The 22,106-nt window shown below is 42.5% G+C and overlaps 2 protein-coding genes across 2 annotated transcripts in view; both read left to right on the forward strand.

Moving 5' to 3' along the window:
• LRP4 (LDL receptor related protein 4) overlaps positions 1 to 3,031 on the forward strand; it is a 50,464-nt gene extending 47,433 nt beyond the window's left edge. Inside the window, exon 38 of the mRNA XM_045065943.1 lies at positions 534 to 3,031. Within this exon, the coding sequence (XP_044921878.1) occupies positions 534 to 866 (333 nt within the window). The 3' untranslated portion in view covers positions 867 to 3,031. The remainder of the gene's footprint in view (positions 1 to 533) is intronic.
• Positions 3,032 to 9,836: 6,805 nt separating this feature from the next.
• CKAP5 (cytoskeleton associated protein 5) overlaps positions 9,837 to 22,106 on the forward strand; it is a 107,375-nt gene continuing 95,105 nt past the window's right edge. The window contains exon 1 of the mRNA XM_004763119.2: positions 9,837 to 9,923. The gene's annotated coding sequence lies outside the window, so the exon portion shown is untranslated. The remainder of the gene's footprint in view (positions 9,924 to 22,106) is intronic.

Here is a 22,106-nt window from a genome sequence, read left to right on the forward strand (position 1 = left end):
TAAAATCCTGAATAAATGCACACTGAACTGCCTTTATCACTTGCTTTTGGCCACATGTATCAGCACGATGTTCCACGAATAAGCCACAATAACGATTCTACAACTAACAGGATTGCGTGTGTCTTGTGCATCAGGCACTTACTAACTGCATTCCATGTGTCTCCTCACTGACCCCTCACAGCGACTGGTTATGAGGGGTGGGTATTGTTATTCTCCCCACACTGCGAATGTGGAGACTGAGTTTAGAGATGCTAAGTAATTTGCCCAAGGTGACTAGCCAGTGAGTGGATGATGCAGGACGGGAAGCCTGTGGTTCTCCCTCCTCCCTGTCTGAGAATGGTAATAATCGTCCTAGCAGCCATTCTTCTTTTAGGCTGACTCATCTCTTTGCTCTGACCAAGTCTCCCCATTTGCTTGTGGGATCTCTGTACTCCTCCCACCTCCTCTCACCCCACCCACTTCCGTTTCCGGTTCACCAGGAGATCCTCTCCGGAGAGCTAACTGTGACCCTGTGTCCCCACTCTCCACCCTAGGGCGGGCCTGACCATAACTACACCAAGGAGAAGATCAAGATCGTAGAGGGAATCTGCCTTCTGTCTGGGGACGATGCCGAGTGGGAAGACCTCAAGCAACTGCGCAGCTCCCGGGGGGGCCTTCTGCGGGATCACGTGTGCATGAAGACAGACACAGTGTCTATCCAGGCCAGCTCTGGCTCCCTGGATGACACGGAGACGGAGCAGCTGTTGCAGGAAGAGCAATCAGAGTGTAGCAGCGTCCATACTGCGGCCACTCCGGAAAGACGGGGCTCTCTGCCAGACACAGGCTGGAAACACGAACGCAAGCTCTCCTCAGAGAGCCAGGTCTAAAGGCCCATGGTCCCTCCTCTCCCTCCCCGTTCCTTCTCCTCTATGGACTTCCGGTCCTTGTGCTCACTTACACAACAGGCCCCCTTCCTATGTGCTCGGCCTTCTCCTCCACCTCCCACCCCGTAACTGCTCCCGAGCCCTCAACCGGGAGCTGTTTCCACCTGAGTTCGTAACTACCTGTGCGGAAGAAATGACGGTGCGTCCCGAAAATTTAGACCTGGATTTTACCACGAACCTCACCTCTTGCACACTCCATCCTGAGCGCCCCGAAACCAGGCTCGGTAATGATTCTTCATCAGTACAGAGCTCCACCTCCCCTTTCCCTGGTACCCTGCCCCACGAGAACTGATGACCCAACACTTCACTCTCCCCCAGCAGAGCCAGCCTGGCTGCTTCCCTGAGAGAACTTGCCCATCAGGGGCTGGGGCAGGGGTCAAGGGTAAAGAGAGAGATGAAGGAAAGAGGCTGAGAGAGGAAGGAGGAATAAGCCCCGCTGGTCCGGGTGTCTCGGAAGCCTCCAGCCTCAAGTGCATTGGTAATATGAGAAAGCTTTTAGGGGTGGTTGGGCTGCATCTCCTGTCCATTGCTGGCAATGGATATTATTCATGCCCTAAGAGCTACTGGTTTTTTTGTTTTTTGTTTTTCGTTTTTTGTTTTTTCAGCTGCCAGTATTGGTAAAATCTGGGTGTGACTCAAGCTGTTCTTCCTCCTGCTAGAGTGTCTGGAAGCTTCTACCTTCCGATGACAGGGTCTTTATTGCATGGCAGCTGGCTAATATGAATTCCCCCACTGGTACCACCACTGGCCAGTACCCTTATGTCTTTGACTCTAACTAACCAGGTTGTGAGCAGGGGTTTAAGTAATGTGGGGCCCCGAGCGCTGAGTCTCTGCAAGGTCCAACCAGCGCTGTTTAGACCAAAAGTAGCATATCACCTGAACCTTAATGTCCTGCCACTCTCTCCCCACTCATTCTCTGGGATTCTAAGCATAGAGATCCTGAAACACCTTCCATAGAAGGGCCAAGAGTTTTCATAAACAGGAAGAGAGATTGGGTTTTAGACTTGGAGCACACAGGGCCTCAAGGGAAAGATCCATGAGGTTGAAGTTCCTGTGTTCTCTCTCAAGTGCTCAGGGATCTAAGTTAGTGGACTCTAGGGGTTGTGACGTTCCCATTCCAACTCTCTTCCCCACTACGTGATGGGCTTTCCAGGCTGTGATGCCATCACTTGGCTTGTGCTCGTTCACACAAAGAGTGCGTGTCTCCTGCTAGGATCAGTGGATTGGAGATATTTTGTCTGCCCCAGACCTTCTATAGACCCCTTCCTTTCCCCCTCAACTCCCTAATTTGCTTTTTCTGACTTAGCCTTGTGGTGGTAAGGAGAGGGTTACATCAAAACACAAAGTAGGGGGCAAAGAGTAGAAAGGGAGAACAACCAATGAAGCCCTCTCAGCCTAGGGCAGATCCAGATCCTTCCACCCAGGAACTGGAAGCAACAGGAGAGGATGACGGGTTGAGAAGAGAGGGGAGGGCTTCTCGAGGAAGCTTCCCAATTGGAAACATCATCTGTGGTTATTGGTATTGAGAAATCAGCTGCCACATGTGAATGAAAATGGAGAAGAGCAAGGCTTTTCTGGTCAGTTCTGAGGCTGCTAGAGACAGGTGCCAAGCCTTGAGCCCTACTGGTAATAGCCAGCGCAGGCTCTGGGCCCACACACAACAACCCGGCCAGGCCAGCAAGGCTTTGCCAGTACACACACACAGTGGGAAAGGCGAGGTGCCACTCATGGGAGGAAAGGGAGATATTTCACACTTGACAGGGCGGTAAAAAAAGGAGCACTTTGGGTTCTCAGATTCATGATTGAGGATGGGGAGAAAGTAGGAAAGTGGCATTTTCTTGATTGGAAAAGGGGAAGGATCTTATTGCACTTGGGCTGTTCAGAATGTAGAAAAGACATATTTGAAGAAATATCTATTTGAGCACTGATTCACTATGTAAAAAGCAAAACTTCTCTGTCCTAAACTAATGGAAGTAATTCTCCTGCACTCACGTGTAATGGTTTTAACGTTACTCACTGGAGAGATTGGACTTTCTGGAGTTATTTAACCACTATGTTCAGTATTTTAGGACTTTATGATAATTTAATATAAATTTAGCTTTTCTTAATCACCGTGCCTGGCTTGGAGTCATGACTAATCACTGTACCCGCTCTGTCTGGCAGACCCATGCTTTCGAAAACCTTCTTGCGACATCACCTATAAGTCACTCAGGGATGTGAGAACAGTGAGGAGCCATAAAAGGTGTGAGGTTCCTGGCTGGAGGTTCAACTCATCTTGAGAAGAGAGGTCAAGACCAGAGTTAATTGGCTTCTGAAATCCTTACTTCCTCTAGAACAGTGATAGTAGATGACAGTTGAGTGCCAACTCTGATTGATTGATAGTGGTTGCCCAAGGTCCTGTTGAGATTCAACAGGGAAGGTGTCATGATTTTTAGTGACATCTCCTTCAGGCACTGGAAAGAAATGTCATGGTTTATATACCGTGTATCTTCTATCTCTGTTCTAGGTCTATGAGGACCTATTTGTCCCAGAACTTGACTTTGCCTTGCCGTGATAATCACTGGCAAGACTGTCTGATGTAGTAGGAAAAGGACTGGGTCCAAGGAAGGTTCATGACAGGCCCAGATCTGCTACTAGCTTTTTTTGATCTTAGTCAAGTTTCATAATTACTCTGACAATGGATCAAATCAACATTGATTCCTTTTATTTAGTTTTTAATTTTTTTCCTTTTATTTTTAAAAAGCTGCCTTCTCATAATTTATACACTGCCTCTCAAGGCTAGGGCAAGGAGCTAGGGATCCATTCTCTGGTTTTCTGGACATGACACCTCTTCAGTGACAACTGGGAATCATGGAAGTCTCGGGGCCAGATGTGGAATTGTATGCCAAGTCTCCATAGTTGATTTTCTGAACCTCAAGCCTTTTATGGAATAGTGCTTCCTTTCATTCCTTTATCTCTTGCTGAGGGTCAAGCCCTGCCCAAGCCTGACCCACAGAGCTTAGACTTGAGCAACAGCTTACATCCCTACTCTACACCTCCCAACAAAGAAAGAAAGACTAAAGCTTCTCGTATTTAAATAACAATTCTGAGGGTAATTTACAGTGCATAATTCTTCCAACTTGGTGAGGGGTAGGTGTGCTAGAACAGAAACAAGTGTTACAGCTCAAGGACAGCCATCCCCTTACACCATGATTTTTTTTTTTTTTAATTCACACCAGAGAGGAAAAAGGAGGACATTTAAAGCAATGAAATCCAGCCTAAAGCATAAGCCTACGTACTTGTAGAAAGTACCCCCTCCCAAAGGCTCAGGGTGACAGGCCAGACCATGAGCCGTGGCCACCAGAGCTAGGAACTCAGGTAAAACTTTTCAAATGAGAAGAAAAATGAATGCATTGAGCACACACCATTTGCTCAAAAGACTGGGAGATGTTTCTGGAAGGACAAAGTTTGGTGAATGCATTTTGACACCTTGCGATCCCAAACGCCAGTAGAATCAGGGATTCAACACTGCCTGAGACTTAGAGATCTACCTAACCTGCGACCGTCCTGTCACTTTAGGGTTAGCAAATGGGAGAGGAAAAGGATGCTGGGCCCAGTGGCCCAGGTCTTCATAAGAAATCTGGAGGTGGGGTGAGGCAGATGAAACTTTAGCAACAGTGTCCAGGACTGAACACCCTGTTTTCAGGTAATGAACATGCTCTGGCTTTTACTTTCCTGATCAGTCAAATGAAAAGGTTGAAGCAGATGATTGCTAAGGTCATTGTTTTTATGTTCTTCTGAGAACTCTTGTGGATGAAACAAGAGTTGAGAATTCCTTGTCTGGTTCTCTGGCTATAAAACCTGATGAGTAGGGAGACAGTTGGCCAAATTATAACAAACTGGACATATTTTTGCAAGGTATATTCCAAATATAGTCTCTGCCCCTCTTTGTGTATTGCATGAACGAATGGCAGAACCTAAGATTAAAAGGTATAGAGAGGTCTCCAAGGCATGAACTGAAGCTTTCACCAAACCTAGTCCTACAGAAAACAAAATGCTGCAGAGGAACTTAGAAAAAGCTTCTAAAGAGCTGAGGATGCACAAGGTTCTAAGTATAAAGCACTGACCTTCAAGAACATAGAGTAAACTTCAGTTATTTCTACTTGTGGACATAATGAAAAATGTAGGTGAGCCCTTTCCTGGGCTAAGAAATAGTCTGAGAGTACGTCTTCTCTTCATACGTGACGGTGACTCAACTGATCCACTTAACGGGATGTGTGTCTGGGGGTGTTTCAGGCAGCCTTTGTTTTGTAACATTCCCTCACTTAGTGCCCATTTATTTTCTCTCTAGATCATTCTCCCATTAAGCAGCTGGCAGAGGCTAAGCAGAGCTCAGCATAGGGAACAGAGTTTTATTTCCACTCAAGGCTCCAGCTCACAATTTTGGACTCCTTAACAGGATGTTAAAACAGATACAGACAGCCTAATTAAGGGTCTGAGTTTAAACCCAAGGCTGAAGTTAGCCCCAAGCTATGCAATCTGCCTATGCCATTTTACAAGACACAAAGAGCCAAGAACTCTCACTTATCTTGTCCTTCTTGGTGGTTTTCCCTCCAGCCCCTAAGAGCTTGTTGACAGCCTGCTAATGAGGTCCCTATCTCTCCCTCTGCCTCCTTCCTCTTTGTTGGAGCCCCATGGTCAGAGTTCTTGGACAGCCTGCCTTTGGGGGGTTGTGGGAAAATGGGCTTTGAGGAAAGGGTTGTTCATTCCTTCATTCAATAACCTATTCAATGCAAACAGTGCAATCTGGGAGAGGCTTCAAGGCCAGTCAAGACACAAAAAGTCACAGCCACTTGAGACCCATGTTAATGTCACCACTGCTATTTCACAGGGAATAATGCACGAGGTACACACACTGAAAGAGGAAAGGGAGTGGATCACTGAAACTGCTCCTCTTAGGCTGCAAATATGAATCCAGGTGCCCTGTTTCTCTCCCAGAATGCAGTTTGTGATTATGATGGGATGAGCTCTGTCTCCACCCTGGCAGGCTTTTCAGAAATGCTCAGCACAGTTATTCAATAGCTCCAATGCTGGCATTTGCAATAATACAGTGTTCACCTTGATCTCTAATGCCTACAAAGGTTTCACTTTCCTCTGAATACCTTCCTTATAAAGAACTACTAGGAGGCCCCTGGGCTAAAGTAAGCAGGTGTCACATAGAAGATATTTGGTGATTACCCTGGATTACAAAAGATGACTGGCCAAACATTTATTGAACACCTACTATGGAGCAAGGTATTATGTTAGATTTCCAAGACAAGACCCTATAGGATCTGCCACTCCCCGCCCTACATTATCTTTCAGACCTCTTCTCCTTCTATCTTCCTACTGCCAACTACTCCACTTCAGCTATATTGGTCCCTGTTTCTCTCTAACCTGAGAGGCATGGTCCCAACTTAGGGTCTTTGCAAATCTGTTCCCCCTAGTTGGCACTTCCTTCCTGTAGAGAAAGAAACTCATGGCTAATTCCTTTGTCTTCAAGTCTTTGCTTAAAGGTAACCTCCTTAGTGAAACCTACTCTGATTGTGCTTTATAAAATTAATGTTTTTCTAACTCTACTTCCCTGTCCTTTTTACCGTGTTTTATTTTTTGTTTTTTTTCCACTGCACATATTGTCTAATAACATACTATATAATTTATTAATGTGTTGAGCATCTATGCTTTTTCACTATAATGTGAGTACCATAAGAGAGGGGTTTGTGTATGTGTGTGTTTGTGTGTGTCTATTTCATGCACTGGTTATCCCAAGTGCCTAGAACAGTCCCTGCACATATTAGGTGCTCAATAAATATTTGTTGAGTGAATGAACAACTACATGAATGGAATCAGACATCCAGTGTCCACCTTTAAATAGGGCTACACATAAACCATATAAGACAAAAGGGATTTGCCATCTCATTCTAAAGCTCTCCAGGATCCAGACTCCATACATCCTTTATTGAACAAATTCCACTTTATCATCATGCTCTCTTTATAAATGTAATTTTCAATTTATTTCCCATAATATTTAAATAAAGTAAACATGCCAATGACCAATGATTAAAGAAAACTATTTCTGTATGTTCCTAACCCATTTCTCAAAGGTTACTGTGACCTTTTTGCTCTGCTTGGTTTCCCCTAACCTATGGATCTTTCCTCATGACCTATCTTTTCACTTTCCACTCCCCCACTCTGTGGTCTCATCCATTGCTACAATTCCATCTTTTCTACACCTGTATCACTTGAATCCTAATCTTTTCTCCAGTTCTCAACCTGAATTTTCTATATCTACTTAGCGGTCTCATTGGTACCTAAAAGTAAACAGGACTAAAACTAAATTTCTTGTCTTCCTCTTAAGAATGTCTTCTCCATACTTTCTACTTCCATCTGGGCAATCACTGTCTCCCAATACCTAGGCTCAAAGCCTGGCATGCTCTTTGGCTTACCTCCCTAAATGGGCCCCACCCTCACCTTTGCAACAAGTTGGTTGCCAAATCCTTCACACTTTATTGAATCTGTTCTCAGCATTTCCACTGCTATCACCTCATAGCAGACTCCTAACTGGGCTTCCAACTCTAACCCATTTTAGATAATCACGCTGATCAGTTTTCCTAAAGTGCAATTCTGATTTTGCTGCTCTCTGGTTTAGAAACCTTTCATAGCTCTCCATCACCTACTTAAAGTACAAATTCCTTACCTTGGTATTCAAGACCCTCCTGGAATGTTCTTTCTCTGGCAATTTTGTATCCCACTACTTCCCAACATGTGCCTAAAATCTAAAATCAAACTCATATGTTAAATTCCCTACATATAATGTACTTTCTTGCTTCTGTGCCCTTGCTCCTACTTTTCTCACTACTAGACACTCTCCCTGCTACTATTAAAAAAAATTAACATGTCAATGGCAAAAAATTCATTTCCCTCTTTACACACTCCCCTTAAATAATTTCTTAAATAATTATTAATTTCTTGAAATTCCAGGAATGTTTTAACCATTTTCAGGCATGCACACAAATGCATATGCATTTATAACCATATACAATAAAGTTATTCCATATATGCTTTTTTGCAACTTGCCTTTTTTTTAGTAAAATAAAATTTGCACACTTTTTCTACCCCAGCAGATTAACCACATTCTCTTTAACAGTTCTGTAGTGTCTATTGAGTGGATATACTGTAATTATGTAACAAGTTACCTGTGAATGGACATGTGATTTCTTTTAAAGATTTTTTTAAAAAAATTTGACAGACAAAGATCACAAGTAGGCAGAGAGGCGGGGGGGGGGCGGGGGGGCGGTAGGGGGAGCAGGCTCCTTGCCGAGCAGGGAGCCCGATGCGGGGCTTGATCCCAGGACCCTCAGATCATGACGTGAGCCGAAGCCAGAGGCTATAACCGCTGAGCCGCCCAGGTGCCCCTGGACATGTGATTTCTAAGGTTTGGGGTTTTTTCCCATATCTTAAGAATTGCTGCAGTGAATATCTTTGGATAATTTTCTTTACATAATTGCATAGATCTGTAGGACAAATTCCTAACAGTGGCATTATTGGGCCAGAAATCATACACATTTTTTAAAAGATTTTATTTTTAAGTAATCACTATACCCAATGTGGTGCTCAAACTCACAGCTCAGAGATTAAGAGTTGTATGCTCTTCTAAGCCAACTAGGTGTCCCACACTTTACATTTTAATAACTGGTAAATCATCCTGAAAATGTGTACCAATTACAATCTTACCAACAGTGAGTTTGAATGTCTGTTTCTCAAAAAATGTTGGCCAACTAACAGTTGTCAAACTTTTTATCTTTGCTAATTTGATAGATTAAAAAATAATCGTTTTACTATTTTTATCCATCCCCTCACCATCTTTTAGTCTGTTGGTAATTATATATGGTTGAAATCCCAGATTACAATTCCATCCCTTTCACAGATCCTCCCTTAGCAAATTTCTTCGTTTGCTAAGCATCTACAGTTTTTCTTTTACCTAGTTCTCTTGCTACTTTGAAAATTAGAACGTACAGATTAGACTGTATGTTTTCCTCTGACCACTGTAGTTTGTACATTCCTTGAAAGTAAGGACATGATCTTATTCATAGAAACATAGAATTTAGAGCTAAACAAGGCTTTTCTTTTTTAAGATTTTATTTTTAAATAATCACTACACCCAAGGGGGGGTTGGAACATACAACCCTGAGATCAAGAGGTGTAAACTCTGTTGACTGAGTCAGCCAGGCGCCACACGACCCCCCCCCCACCGCCCCCTTTTAAAAAGATTTTATTTTTAGAGCTAAACAAGACTTAGAAATCATATTAAGCAAGCCTGTCGTTTCTATAAATAACAGGAATATTAAGGCCTTTCCTCAGCATTAAATTAGTTATATTAAACCCTCACATTAAGCTTGTAAGAGAAACATTGTTACCCTGTTTTGTGGAAACTAAGCTACAAATGATCTACTGAGAAGAGTGCACTTAGAGGGGGTCCAAGACCAGAATCCAGCATCCTGGCTCCATTCACTGCTCTTTCCACGTTATCCCAGCTGCCTCTCATTTCCCTCACGCACTTAGCTGCACAATCAATATTTGGTGAATGAAATGAGTTTTTAAAAAATTTTGCCAAGTGTTGACAGTAGCTTGAATAGCCAAAATTAAATAAAGGAAACATGCTGGTGGCCAAGGATGCACAGCTCTACACATCTTTCGCCCTTCTTTTCGGGGAGAGGGGGCGGGGAGTGTCGTCGGCAGCTTTTGCTCCAGCGACCCTATCCCCAACGGAGCAGGTAGCTCTGGGTCCGAGGAAGCACGGCTGCGCGCGGCCCCTTTAAAGCCGCAGGCGGCGCGTGCCCACAGTCCTTTCAAATGGACCAATAAACGGGCGATGGGCGGTCCGTCGAGAACCAATAAACAACGAGGACACTGCGGGGTGTGCGGCGGCCCAAGCGGTTTCAAACGGCTTAGAGCAGGCCCCTCGGTTCTGACCCGGCGGAGGTGAGTGGCCGGTGGGTCCGACCCACCCACCGAGGCCCTCGGGTCCAGGCGTCGCGCGCGCCGGAGGGCCTTGAACCCCGGGCGGGGGGCCTCCGTAGACGCGCCCCTCCCTCGCCGCACGAACCCGGCGAGTCTGAGGCGGCTAAGCGGGGCGGAGGCCGGGGGACGCGCGGCTGGGAGGGCGGGGGGCGTGGGCGCTCGTGTGCGGCCGAGCCCGGGATCCGGGTGACCCCAGCGCGCCGCGGCGGGGTGCGGGCGGCAGCGTCGGGGAAATGCTGGCGGCGCAGGGCCGCGCCGGGCGGCTGTGGGTGTTCCGGGGCTGGGGCGGGGGCCCTGCGAGCCGGCCCTGCTGCGGTGCACTCGCGTAATTGTCAAATGAATGAATGAGTGAATAAGAACCTAGGAGGGCTGTCGTGCTTGTGACGGGCCCGGTCGTCTCGAAGCGTGACAAGGACTGCGGTACCGGGGCCTGCCCGCGCACCTGTGTCCCTGCCGGCTTGCTGCGGTTTTAATAATTCCGATCATACTGCTCCGCCCTCACGCCTGGCTTTCTTTCTCAAAAGGTGTCAGTAGAGTTCAGGTATCTTTCCAGCTCTGAAGGTTTGGCGGACCTATACAATAGCCACCAGTGTAGGTTAACTTGAGCAGGCCCTGGTACTTTACGGTTCGGTATACCAGATTTTTACTTTTTAGCTCTTACCAACTCTTAGGCTGTTGAGATAGCCACCCTTCAATCGTGGTAACTGCCAGGCAGGATTTAAATGCATCCTGTTTTGTTTCTGGGATAGAAAATGGTGAAAGCGATGTTGCCAGAGTGGCTGCTGTGTGTTAGAAAATATATTCTGTTGATGAATCCTAACAATGAGTTTTTCATTCAGCATCAATAGAGGGTAAAGTGGTTTTTGCAGAACTTGCCCCAAATTTATGCTTGGCTCTAATTCTCACAGGGAACGAAGGCATCAAATCTTGGCCCAGAAATGCTGCCTGTCTTATTTTATGCATAATTATAGTAATTGAAAACTCATTTTTAGAGAGGTGAACTCCTTCTTTCTCCATTTTCATCACCCTGAAAAGTCCTTCTTTGACCTAAAGAGCCGATATATTAAGCTAACAGTCTTTTGAAATTTTTAAGAAGTCTAAAAGATTTGGGCTTTTCTTAAGGGACTGGACAGACTGTAATATTGTTTTTTATAAAATTTAATGATATAGAGGTGAAATCAATTTATTTTACTAGCATAAATTAAACTTAGTTGGTCAACCGTGAAGAAAAAATTTTACACAAGTTTTCTAAGTCTCTTCATTGGAGCACTGGCAAGCGAAGTATTCCATAACAATCAGTATACCTTATATTTTATTTTATTACTTTCAATGTTTTGATCATCAGCTTTGAATTATGAACAATAGTATAGCCTACAACTGACAACTCAATTTTAGCAGCAGAGCTTTTTCTTTTTTCTTTTTTTTATTAAAAAAAGATTTTATTATTTATTTCAGAGAGAAAGAGTGAGTGTGAGCCAAGGGTAGGGACAGCGGGAGAGGGAGAAACAGTCTCCTTGCTGTGCAGCAGGAAGTCTTATGTGGGGCTTGATCCCAAGACCCTGAGATGATGACTGAGCCAAAGGCAGACACTTGACCAACTGAGCCACCCAGGCATCCTGTAGCAGTTTTTCAACTGCAATAAATTCGAGTACCTTAATATTATGAATACTGTTCTAGATTTTGGGGAGGCAATTAGAAATAATAAAAACATCTTCAACAAGGCCTTAAGATATTGTTTAAAATCTTGATGTGGAATGAAACTTTATTTGTTTTGAAGTAAAGCCAGACTTTCTTAAGCTTCTTTGACTTAATGGAGTCTCATTCATTCCTTCAACACATGCTGAGATTGATGCCCACTGTGTGTTAAACACTGTTCCAGATTCTGGGAATACACCAGTGAACCAGAAAAAGACAAAGCTCCTGACCTAAGGGAGTTTGACAGTTTTATCTCTCAAACAATTTGCTGTAGCAAATTGTATTTTCTGTAATCCCTCTGGCCTAGCTCTGGTCCTTGAACAAAATAAATACTCAGATACTTTTATTAGCAGTAGCTAACATTTATTGAAGAGTCACTGGCTGCCACATTTTCTCTCTTAATCCTCACAGATTTTTACAGATGAGGAAACTGAGTCTTCAAAAGGATATGCCACTTATTCAAGATCCTTACAACTAATAGAATCTGAATTTGAATCCAAGTTAGTCTGTCTCCAGGGTCTTTGCTTTTAACCTGTGGTTGTACAGGAAGCAATGAGATCTGTTATGGAGAATTCAGGACTTTTTTTCTCGGTAGAATACTCCCCCTCCCTTTTTTCTTAATACTTTTAGCAGAGCCAAGAGAAAATAAGAATGAGAGGCATGGTAGTTTTTAGAGGGAAGATGGGGCGGTTCAAAATACATTATTTAATGGACAGCTGTGACTTTGAGGGAGATTGTGTGGTAGCATAAAATTGAGATCTTGATCTAATTACCATTGATGGATTCCTGGTGAGCAATGTTGGAGTGGTTTGAGATCCTTAAATGACTTTTATGTTTCACTTTATCTCATTCCTATCCAGGTGGTTGCCCTGTTTACATGAGATACCTTGGGCATGTTAAACTTGCTCTTTTGGGCCTTTACATTTGCTGTTCTCTTTGTATACCAGCTCTGCTCAGGTCTCAACTCAAATGTCATCTCCTTAAAGAGGCATTTTCTATGCTTCCAATTAGAATAGCTTTCTTGGGCACTTGTGTGCCTCACTTTACTTTTTTATTCATTTCATAGCATCTATCACTATCTGATAGGTCATTTATTGTTTGGTTATGTATTGTCTGATTTCCTCACAGTAAAAGAAAGCAGAGCACAGATTTTTTTTTTTTCTTTCTTCTACCTTTGAGGTTATCTCAATGCTCAAACAATGCTTGGAAAAAAAAAGGTAGTCAAAAAATATTTGTTGAACAAAACTGGTCAAAACTGTCATAGTCTTGGGGCGCCTGGGTGGCTCAGTGGATTAAGCTGCTGCCTTTGGCTCAGGTCATGATCCCAGAGTCCTGGGATCGAGTCCCGCGTTGAGAGGGAGCCTGCTTCCCTCTCTCTCTCTCTCTCTGCCTGCTTCTCTGTCTACTTGTGATTTCTCTCTGTCAAAAAAAAAAAAAAAAAAAACACAAAAAAACTGTCATAGTCTTTTCTGTGTGATAAAGTGATAAAGACAGTAAGTATATAAAATAAATTGGCTGTGTTACTGTGTCTTTGGATGTGAGCCATATCTCAATAGACTAATTTGGGAAGTCTTCAACTAAGAAAACTGGAAAAATGGTACCTTTGTGTCAACTGGGAGGCAAGGTAGATTTGGCTTCCCCACTCCTGCTTTTGTTGTTGTTGTTGTTATTTAGTTTTTAAGATTTTATTTTATTTTTGGGGGGCACCTGGGTGGCTCAGTGGGTTGAGCCTCTGACTTCGGCTCAGGTCATGGTCTCAGGGTCCTAAAATTGGGGCCCACATCGGGCTCTCTGCTCAGCAGGGAGCCTGCTTCCTCTCTCTCTCTCTGCCTATTTGTGTTCTTTCTCTGTCAAATAAATAATTAAAATCTTTAAAAAAAAAAAAGATTTTATTTTATTTTTTAAATAGACACCATGCCCAATGTGAGGCTCAAACTCACAACCATGAGATGAATGCTCTACCAACTGAGCTAGCCAGGTGTGCGCCCATGCCCCTCACCATCATTATTTATTTATTTATTTATTTGAGAGAAAAAGAGACGGCAAATGTGTAAGCTCACATCAGAGTGGTGGGGGCAGAGAAAGAATCCTGAGCAGGCTCCCTCGGAGTGTGCTGGGGCCTGCCACAGGGCTGGATCTGGTGATCAAGAGCTGCTGAGCAGAAATCCAAGAGCTGGACGCTTAACCAGCTAAGCCACCCAGGTGCCTCTGTTGTTAATATTATTATTACTATTTTTAAAGATTTTATTTATTTATTTGACAGAGACAGAGATCACAAGTAGGCAGAGAAGGGAGGCAGAGGGGGTAGTGGGAAGCAGGGTTCCCCTAAGCAGAAAGCCCGATGCGGGACTGGATCCCAGGACTCTGGGATCATGACCTGAGCCGAAGGCAGAGGCTTTAACCCACTGAGCCACGCAGGTGGCCCTGTTATTATTATTTTTTTAAATTAAAAAACTTTCTATGGAAGTTTTTAGGAGTATTGGTCAAGTATATTTTAGGGTGCCCCACTATTGGAATTTATCATATATTTTTCTCATGATTACACTGGCGTTATGACTTTTAGGGAGGATGATGGCAGAAAGAAGGTACCAATCATTTTCATCATCTCATATTGAGGATGCGTACTATCGACATGATTTATGATTGTTGATACTGACTTTGATCACTTGGCTGAAGTATTGTTTGTCAGGTTGTTCCTTTATAAAGTTAATCCCCCCCCCCCATTCCATACTGTCCTCTTTGGAAAAAAAGTAACTGTGTTGCCTACATTTAAGGAATGAAGAGTTATGCTCCCTATTCTTTGGGGTAGAGTATCTACTTAACTTACTTGGAATTCTCCTGCATGGAAATTTGTCTCTTTACTCGTGTGTTAATTTAGTCAAGTGTCTACTTATATCAGTATGGTATGAAGGATATCTATTTTATGCTTTGAGTTATATTCCAGTATTTATTTTATTGCTCAAGATTGTTCCAGCTTTGTCCATTGGGAGCTCTTTCAGTTGGTTCCTGTGCCCCTTTAACATACTGACATCAGTGTGTGTGTGTGTGTGTGTGTGTGTTTAATATAATTATTTTTTAACACTCCTTTACTTTCTGGCACTACAAGATGCTCCAGGCTCATCTCGTGTATTTCTTGTCAGGGTGCTAAAATCAGCTATTTCTCCAAGGATCTCTGCTTCCTTTTATTGGAGAACGGTATCAGAAACCAAGATTTGGATACTAAGTATTCTCATTGCTGCTTTCTTTTCTTTTTTCTTTTTTTAAGATTTTATTTATTTATTTGAGAGAGAGAGAGAGGAGTGGGAGAGACCACATGCTGAGTGAAGGGCAGAGGGAGAAGCAGAATTCCCACTGAGCGGGAAGCGTAGTGCAGGATTTGATCCTGGGACTCCAATCCTGGGACTCTGGGATCCTGACCTGAGCCAAAAGCAGATGCTTAATTTGATCCTGGGACTCCAGGATCCTGATCTGAGCCGAAGGCAGATGCTTAACCAGTTGAGCCACCCAGGCACCCTCACTGCTGCTTTCTTTTAAGCCCTCTCAGCTAACCGAGCGAAGAGTTAGTTTTATACTAACGCTTATGTATAACCTGTCCGTAAATATTTCTGGGTGTAATCATCTGTATAACTATGTTAAGTTAAACATGAGTTCATACTGATAACCTCTAGTTCCAGTCCATTACCACATAGGCTATTCTAGCCTTCTCCCCTTGCTAATCTGTGAATTTACACATCAGCAGTAGAAACCTGGCTCCCACCATCCATTTACCTAATTGTTCAGTTCCAATATGCATGTATAGCAGCATCAGAACGGTAACCCATACTCTCATGGGAAACAACTTTATCCACAGAGTACAGTGCTTAGGTACCTACCATTCCTTGTGCAGTTGTTAATGTCCCTCCTTTTGAGTTTATCTGATTTTTTTTGTTTCATTATTAGACAAGAGTTATATGTTTTTGGAAAGAATGCCACAGAATACTGTCATTTTGTATCGGGGATATGTGACTTCAGCATGATATCACTGATGATGTTGATCTTGATCACTTGGTTAAGGTAGTGTTTACCATGTTAATATGTGAGGTTACTATTTTTCCTTTTCTATACTGATTCTTTGGAAGCAAATCACCTAAGTCTAGCCCACCCTCAAAGTGGATGGAGGGCTTAAGTACCACTTAAGAGTATCCACATTTATTATTTGGAATTTTGGAAGGAAGAATTGTCTCTTCTCCCATTAATTTTTTTTATTCAACCATTTACCAATATCAGTGTATCTATTTTGTATATTAGTTATAATTTTGATTCTGGGTTACTTATTTTTTTGCTGAATTGTTCCAGCTTTGACCATTGGGAGATCTTTCATGTTGGCTCCTGTGTCCCTTTGACATGTCTCCATCCTTTTTTTTTTTCTTTTTTAGCATTTCTTTGCTTTCTAGTACATAAGGTGCCCCAGACACATCTTATATTTTCCCTGGCCCAACCCTAGAATCAGCCATTTCTCCAAGGAGCCGTGGTTCCTCCTACTGGACAATGATTTATAGAAACCAAGATTTGGGGGCTCATTGCTGGGGGTGTCTTGCTGGGGGTGTCATTATTTCTAGGCCCTCAGTGGACAGAGCTAAGTTAATTTATGTATGTATGCTAAACCATGTATATACATATACATATAATTGTTTCTGTATCTTTCTGTCTGTACTTTTTTTTTATTATTTTTTTTCTGTCTGTATATGAAACTAAATGTGAACACATACAGTTCTCTCCAGCTTTCAGAAGAAGCTTAGGTCCCAAACAGATATCTTCTTTGTAACTTGCTTTTTACTGAGATCTTTTTCCCCCAATTAACACTTTTTAAGTGCCACAGAAAGCATTGTTTTCCATGACCTGGTAATAGCAGTAGTTTGACCTGGAATGTGATCTTTGTTTAGATGCATTCAAAGCATAAATTCTGACTCAGCTGGAATAGTTCATATATTTTTGGCATAGATAGGGTATCAGATAAGCCACGGTGACCTCATGTCTCTTGACCTTCTCTCTTCAAACATGATTTTTGCTTCTTTGATCTCTTAATTATATTTTTTAGAGATTTGTTATTAATTAAAGTGCCTTTTAGATCCTGGAAAGATAAGAAAAAAAATTGTGTAGTTTCAAGAATTTCTTGAAATGAAATTCATTTGTTTAATGTGGATGCTTTTGTTTAATGTGTTGTTTTTGTCTTTTCATTCTTAAATCACAAGACTTAAAGTAGCATTTTATGTACCAGGAAATAAACCAAAAAAGGTTTTTCAGCAGCCTAAGTAGGTATCACAGATTTTATTGGCTTCCCTCAAGTAGATCTTTTCTCTTTTAGACAGTTTCAGCTTGCTTGGTTCTTTAAATCAAGAGCTAAAACTTTAAAAAGCAGCACTGTTACAAGCTAACTAAAAATGTTAGCTTGATCAAAAGGAAGGAAGAAAAGCTACAACATGTAAAACATTAAAATTCAAAAAAGCCATATTGGAAGCATTTAGATTTGGTGCAAGAGTCCCTCATACCTCTGTGGTCATAGTAGATTATCCTGAAAAGTTTAAATGATTATTAGTATACTTTGTTTAAGAAGACTGGGAGGGTTAGATATTTTCTTAGATTTATATGGGGGAAAAAATTGCATAAAATTGTTGTTCCAAGGATCAACCTCTCCTGTTTGGCCACTTTGGCTATCTAGAACATCTTATTCCCTAATCAGTTTTTTTTTTTTTTTAATTCACAGTGATTTTTTAAAAATAATCATTTTATATCTTTACCCACTTGTAGTATAAAGTCTCTCATTTGTAGATTTTAAGAATTTTTTTTAGTACTATTATTCCACATTTTTCTTTTGGTCTTTTTTCTTTTAAATGTACATTTAAAAAAAAGCCTCATGTGGGGCGCCTGGGTGGTGCAGTCAGTTAAGCACCCGATTCTTGGTTTTGGCTCACAATGTAGTCTCAGGGTCCTGAGATTGAGTCCAACACTGGGCTCTGTACTCAGCGGGGAGTCTGCTTGGGATTCTCTCTCCCTCTTCCCCTGCCCCTCCCCTCCCACTGGTGCCCCCCCCAATAAATAAATGATTATTATTTTTTTCATTTTCTTTTCTTTCTTTCTAGTGTTCCAGAATTCATTGTTTATGCACCACACCCAGTGCTCCATGCAATATCTGCCCTCCTTAATACCCACCACCAGGCTTGCCCAAACCTCCACCCCCCTCCCCTCCAAAACCCTCAGTTTGTTTCTCAGAGTCCACAGTCTCTCATGGTTTGTCTCCGTCTCCAATTTCTCCCAACTCATTTGTTTTCTCCATCTCCCAATGTCCTCCATGTTATTCCTGAGATTGAGCCCCACACTGGGCTCTGTGCTCAGAGGGAGGTCTGCTTGGGATTCTCCCTCTTCCTCTGCTCCTCCCCCTCCCACTCATGTCCCCACTCTCTCTCTCAAAAATAAATAAATTATTCTTTAAAAAAAAAAATTTCATGAGGGGTGCCTGATTGGCTCAGTTGGTAGAGCCTATGCTCTAGATCATGGGATTGTGAGTTTGAGCCCCATGTTGGGTATGGAGATTACTTAAAAATAAAATCTTTTTTTTTTTAATAGATTTTATTCTTTTTTTTTTTAAAAGATTTTATTTATTTATGTGACACAGAGAGAGATCACAAGTAGGCAGAGAGTCAGGCAGAGAGAGAGAGAGAGGCAGGCTCCCCGCTGAGCAAAGAGCCTGATGTGGGGCTTGATCCCAGGACACTGAGATCATGACCTGAGCCGAAGGCAGCGGCTTAATCCACTGAGCCACCCAGCTGCCCCTAAAAATAAAATCTTTAAACAAACAAACAAAACCTCATGAAAGCCTCCTGGTCTAGAACTAGTATGAGTGCTTCATTTGGGAGTAAAGACCAAATATCATAACAGAAATCTCCACGCAGTAAATAAAGCCACTTTTTACGCTTCTGAGGACTACTTGCTTGTTTTGAGCAATGTTTAGTATGGGAGACTCCTCGAGACAAAATATAAACAGTCCCTTTGAGTTTTACAAAATGGCATTTACTTTTTAATTAATAGTAAATCTGCTTTCTATAGGATACAAAGGAATAGATTATCTGTACTTCCAAAGAGGCAGTTGGTTTTAAACCAGAGGAGACCTTTCTTGGTCCTAAGAGCTCTGTGCTAACTTAGGCCTTCCTTGGACTATAAGACGGGTTAAAGTTGGAACTGAATCTAAAAACCCTGAATGACTGGCATGGTGCTTATACAACATAATAATGGCAGGTACCATTCTTGAGCATTTGGCAGTTGCCAGGTAATCTGTAGTACTCCTTTCTTGCATAAAGTCACTGAGTTTGTATAATGTGGCCCTTTTCAGCCTGTTTGGCCCCTTGAGTTACGATCCTGTTCTTTAATTTGCTTAGCTTTTGGGGGCTTTGACACACAAGCCTGTAACATTCTCTATTTTCCTCACTCATTATGCCTTTGCCTGGCTAATCCCTATTAATTTCCTTTAGTTCTCAGCCTTAATTACGGGCATACCTTAGAGATAATGCAGGTTCAGTTCCAGACCACTGAATAAAGCGAATATCACAATAAAGTGAGTCAATTTTTTTTTGTTTCCTAGTGTATGTAAAAATTATGTTTACAGGACACTGTACTCTGTTAAATGTGCAGTAATGTTATGTCTAAAAAAACAGTGTGCATACCTTAATTAAAGAATATCGTTGGGGGACACCTGTGTGGCTTAGTTGAGCATCTGCCTTCAGCTCAGGTCATGATCTCAGAGTCCTAGGATGGAGCCCTGTGTTGGGTTCTCTGCTCAGAGGGGAGACACGTCTCCTTTTTCCTCTGCCACTCCTCCTGCTTGTGCTCTGTCTCTGTCAAACAAATAAATAAAAATCATATATATATACATTTCAGTGTATGTAATCCTTCTGGTGATAGAAGGTCTTGCCTTGGTGTTGATGGCTGCTAGCTGGTCAGGCTGATGGTTGCTGAAGGTGGAAGTAGCTGTAGCAGTTTGTTAATATAAGACAACTGTGAAGTTTGTGGCATTGTTGGACTCTTCCTTTCACAATTTCTCTGTAATATGTGATACAGTTTGATAGCATTTACCCATGGTAGAACTTCTTTCAAAATTGGAGTCAGCCTCTCAAACACTGATGCTGCCTTTTTTTTTTTTTTAAAGATTTATTTATTTATTTATTTGTGAGAGAGAACTCAAACAGAGGGAGTGGCAGGCAGAGGGAGAAGCAGGCTGCACGCTGAGCAAGGAGCCTGATACATAACTCTGTCCCAGGACCCTGGGATCGTGACCTGAGCTGAAGGCAGATGCTTAAAGACTGAGCCACCCAGGTGCCCCCCCCCCCATGCTGCTGCTTTAGCTACATGATATTTCAAATCCTGTGTTGTCATTTCAGTAGTCTTCACAGCATCTTCACCAAGAGTAGATTCTTTTTTTTTTTTTTAGATTTTATTTATTTATTTGACAGAGATCACAAGCAGGCAGAGAGGCAGGCAGAGAGACAGGAGGAAACAAGCTCCCCGCTGAGCAGAGAGCCCAATGAGGGGCTCGATCCCAGGACCCCGGGATCATGACCTGAGCTGAAGGCAGAGGCTTTAACCCACTGAGCCACCCAGGTGCCCCCCAAGAGTAGATTCTATCTCAAGAAACCACTTTCTTTGCTCATCCATAAGAAATAACTCCTCATCCATTAAAATTTTATCATGAGATTACATCATTTCAGTCACATCTTCAGGCTCCACTTCAGATTCTAGTTCTCTTGCTGTTTCTACTACATCTGCAGTTACTTCCTCCACTGAAGTCTAGACCCTTCAAAGTACTCCACAAGACAAGAGCTGAAATCACCTTCTTCCAAACTCCTGTTAGTGTTGATATTTTGCTCTCTTCCCATGAATCATGAATATTCTTAATGGCATTTAGAGTGGTGAATCCTTTCCAGATCGTTTTCAGTTTACTTTGACCATGTCCATCAGAGGAGTCTATGGCAGTTACAGTCTTATGGAATGTAGTTTATAAAGTAATATTTTTAAAAGTCAGAGTTACTCCTTGGTCTGAGGGCTGCAGAATGGATATTGTGTTCACAGGCATGAAAACAACATTAATCTTGTACATTTCCATCAGAGCTCTTGGGTGGCTAGGTGCATGGTCAGTGAGCAGTAATATTTTGAAGATTTTATTTATTTATCTGACAGAGAGAGAGAGCATAAGTAAGCAGAGGGAGAGAATCAGGGCCCCTGCTGAGCAGAGAGCCTGATGTGGGGCTCAATCCCAGGACCCTGGGATCATGACCAGAGCCAAGGGCAGATGCTTAACTGACTGAGCCACGCAGGCGCCCCTGGGCAGTAATATTTTGAAATGAATCTTTTTTTCTTCCCCCTGAGTAGTAGGTCTCAACGGTGGGCTTAAACTATTCATTAAATGGTTAGAAACAGAAGTGCTATCATCCAGGCTTTGCTGTTCGGTTTGTAAAGCACAGGCAGAGTAGATTTAGCACAATTCTCAGTAGCCCTAGTAGTTTCAGAATGGTAAATATACATTGACTTTAAGTTAAAGTCACCCACTACATTAGCCCCTAACGGTAGAGTCAGCCTGTCCTTTGAAGCCAGGCATTGAGTTCTCCTCTCTAACTATGAAGCCATAGAAGGAAGGCTTCATTCTCATTGGAAATCGATTGTTTAGTGAGGCCCCCTTCATTGGAACCTTAGCTAGATCTTGTGGATAACTTGCTGCAGTTTTCTTTATCAGCACTTGCTGCTTCGCTCTGCACTTTGATGTTAAGGAAGATTACTCTCCTTAAGCCTCATGAACCAGCCTCCTACCTTCAGACTTTGCTGCAGCTTTCCCTCTCTCCTTCATAGAATTAATTGAAGAGACTCAGGGCCTGGCTCTCAATTAGGCTTTGGCTTAAGAGAATGTTGCAGCTGGTTTGATCTTCTCTCCAGACAACTAAAACTTTCTCTGTATCAGCAGTAAGGCTCTTCCCTTTCTTACCATTGCTGCATTCACTAGAGTAGCATTTTTAATTTTTTCCAAGAATTTTTCCGTTGCACTCACAACTTGGCTAACTGGTGTAAGAGATCTAGCTTTTGGCTTATCTTGGCTTTGGACACTAAGCTTAATCATTTCTAGCTTTTGATTTAAAATAAGAAACATGGGACACCTGGCTGGCTCAGTCAGTAGAGCATGCAGCTCTTGATCTCAGGGTTGTGAGTTTGAGCCCCACACTGGGCATAGAGCCTACTTAAGAAATAAATAAGTAAAATATTAAAGTGAGAAACATGCAAGTCTTTATTTCACTTAAACATTTAGAGGTCATTGTAGGGTTGTTAATTGGTCTAACTTAAGTATTGTTGAGTCTCAGAATAGGGAGGCATGAGGAGAGAGAGAGAATAGGGAGGCTTGAAAGGGCAGTTGGTGGGGCAGTCAGAACCCAA

Source organism: Mustela putorius, unplaced genomic scaffold, assembly GCF_011764305.1.
Source record: "Mustela putorius furo isolate JIRA1106 unplaced genomic scaffold, ASM1176430v1.1 tig00003859_pilon_pilon_pilon, whole genome shotgun sequence".
NCBI lineage: Eukaryota > Metazoa > Chordata > Mammalia > Carnivora > Mustelidae > Mustela > Mustela putorius.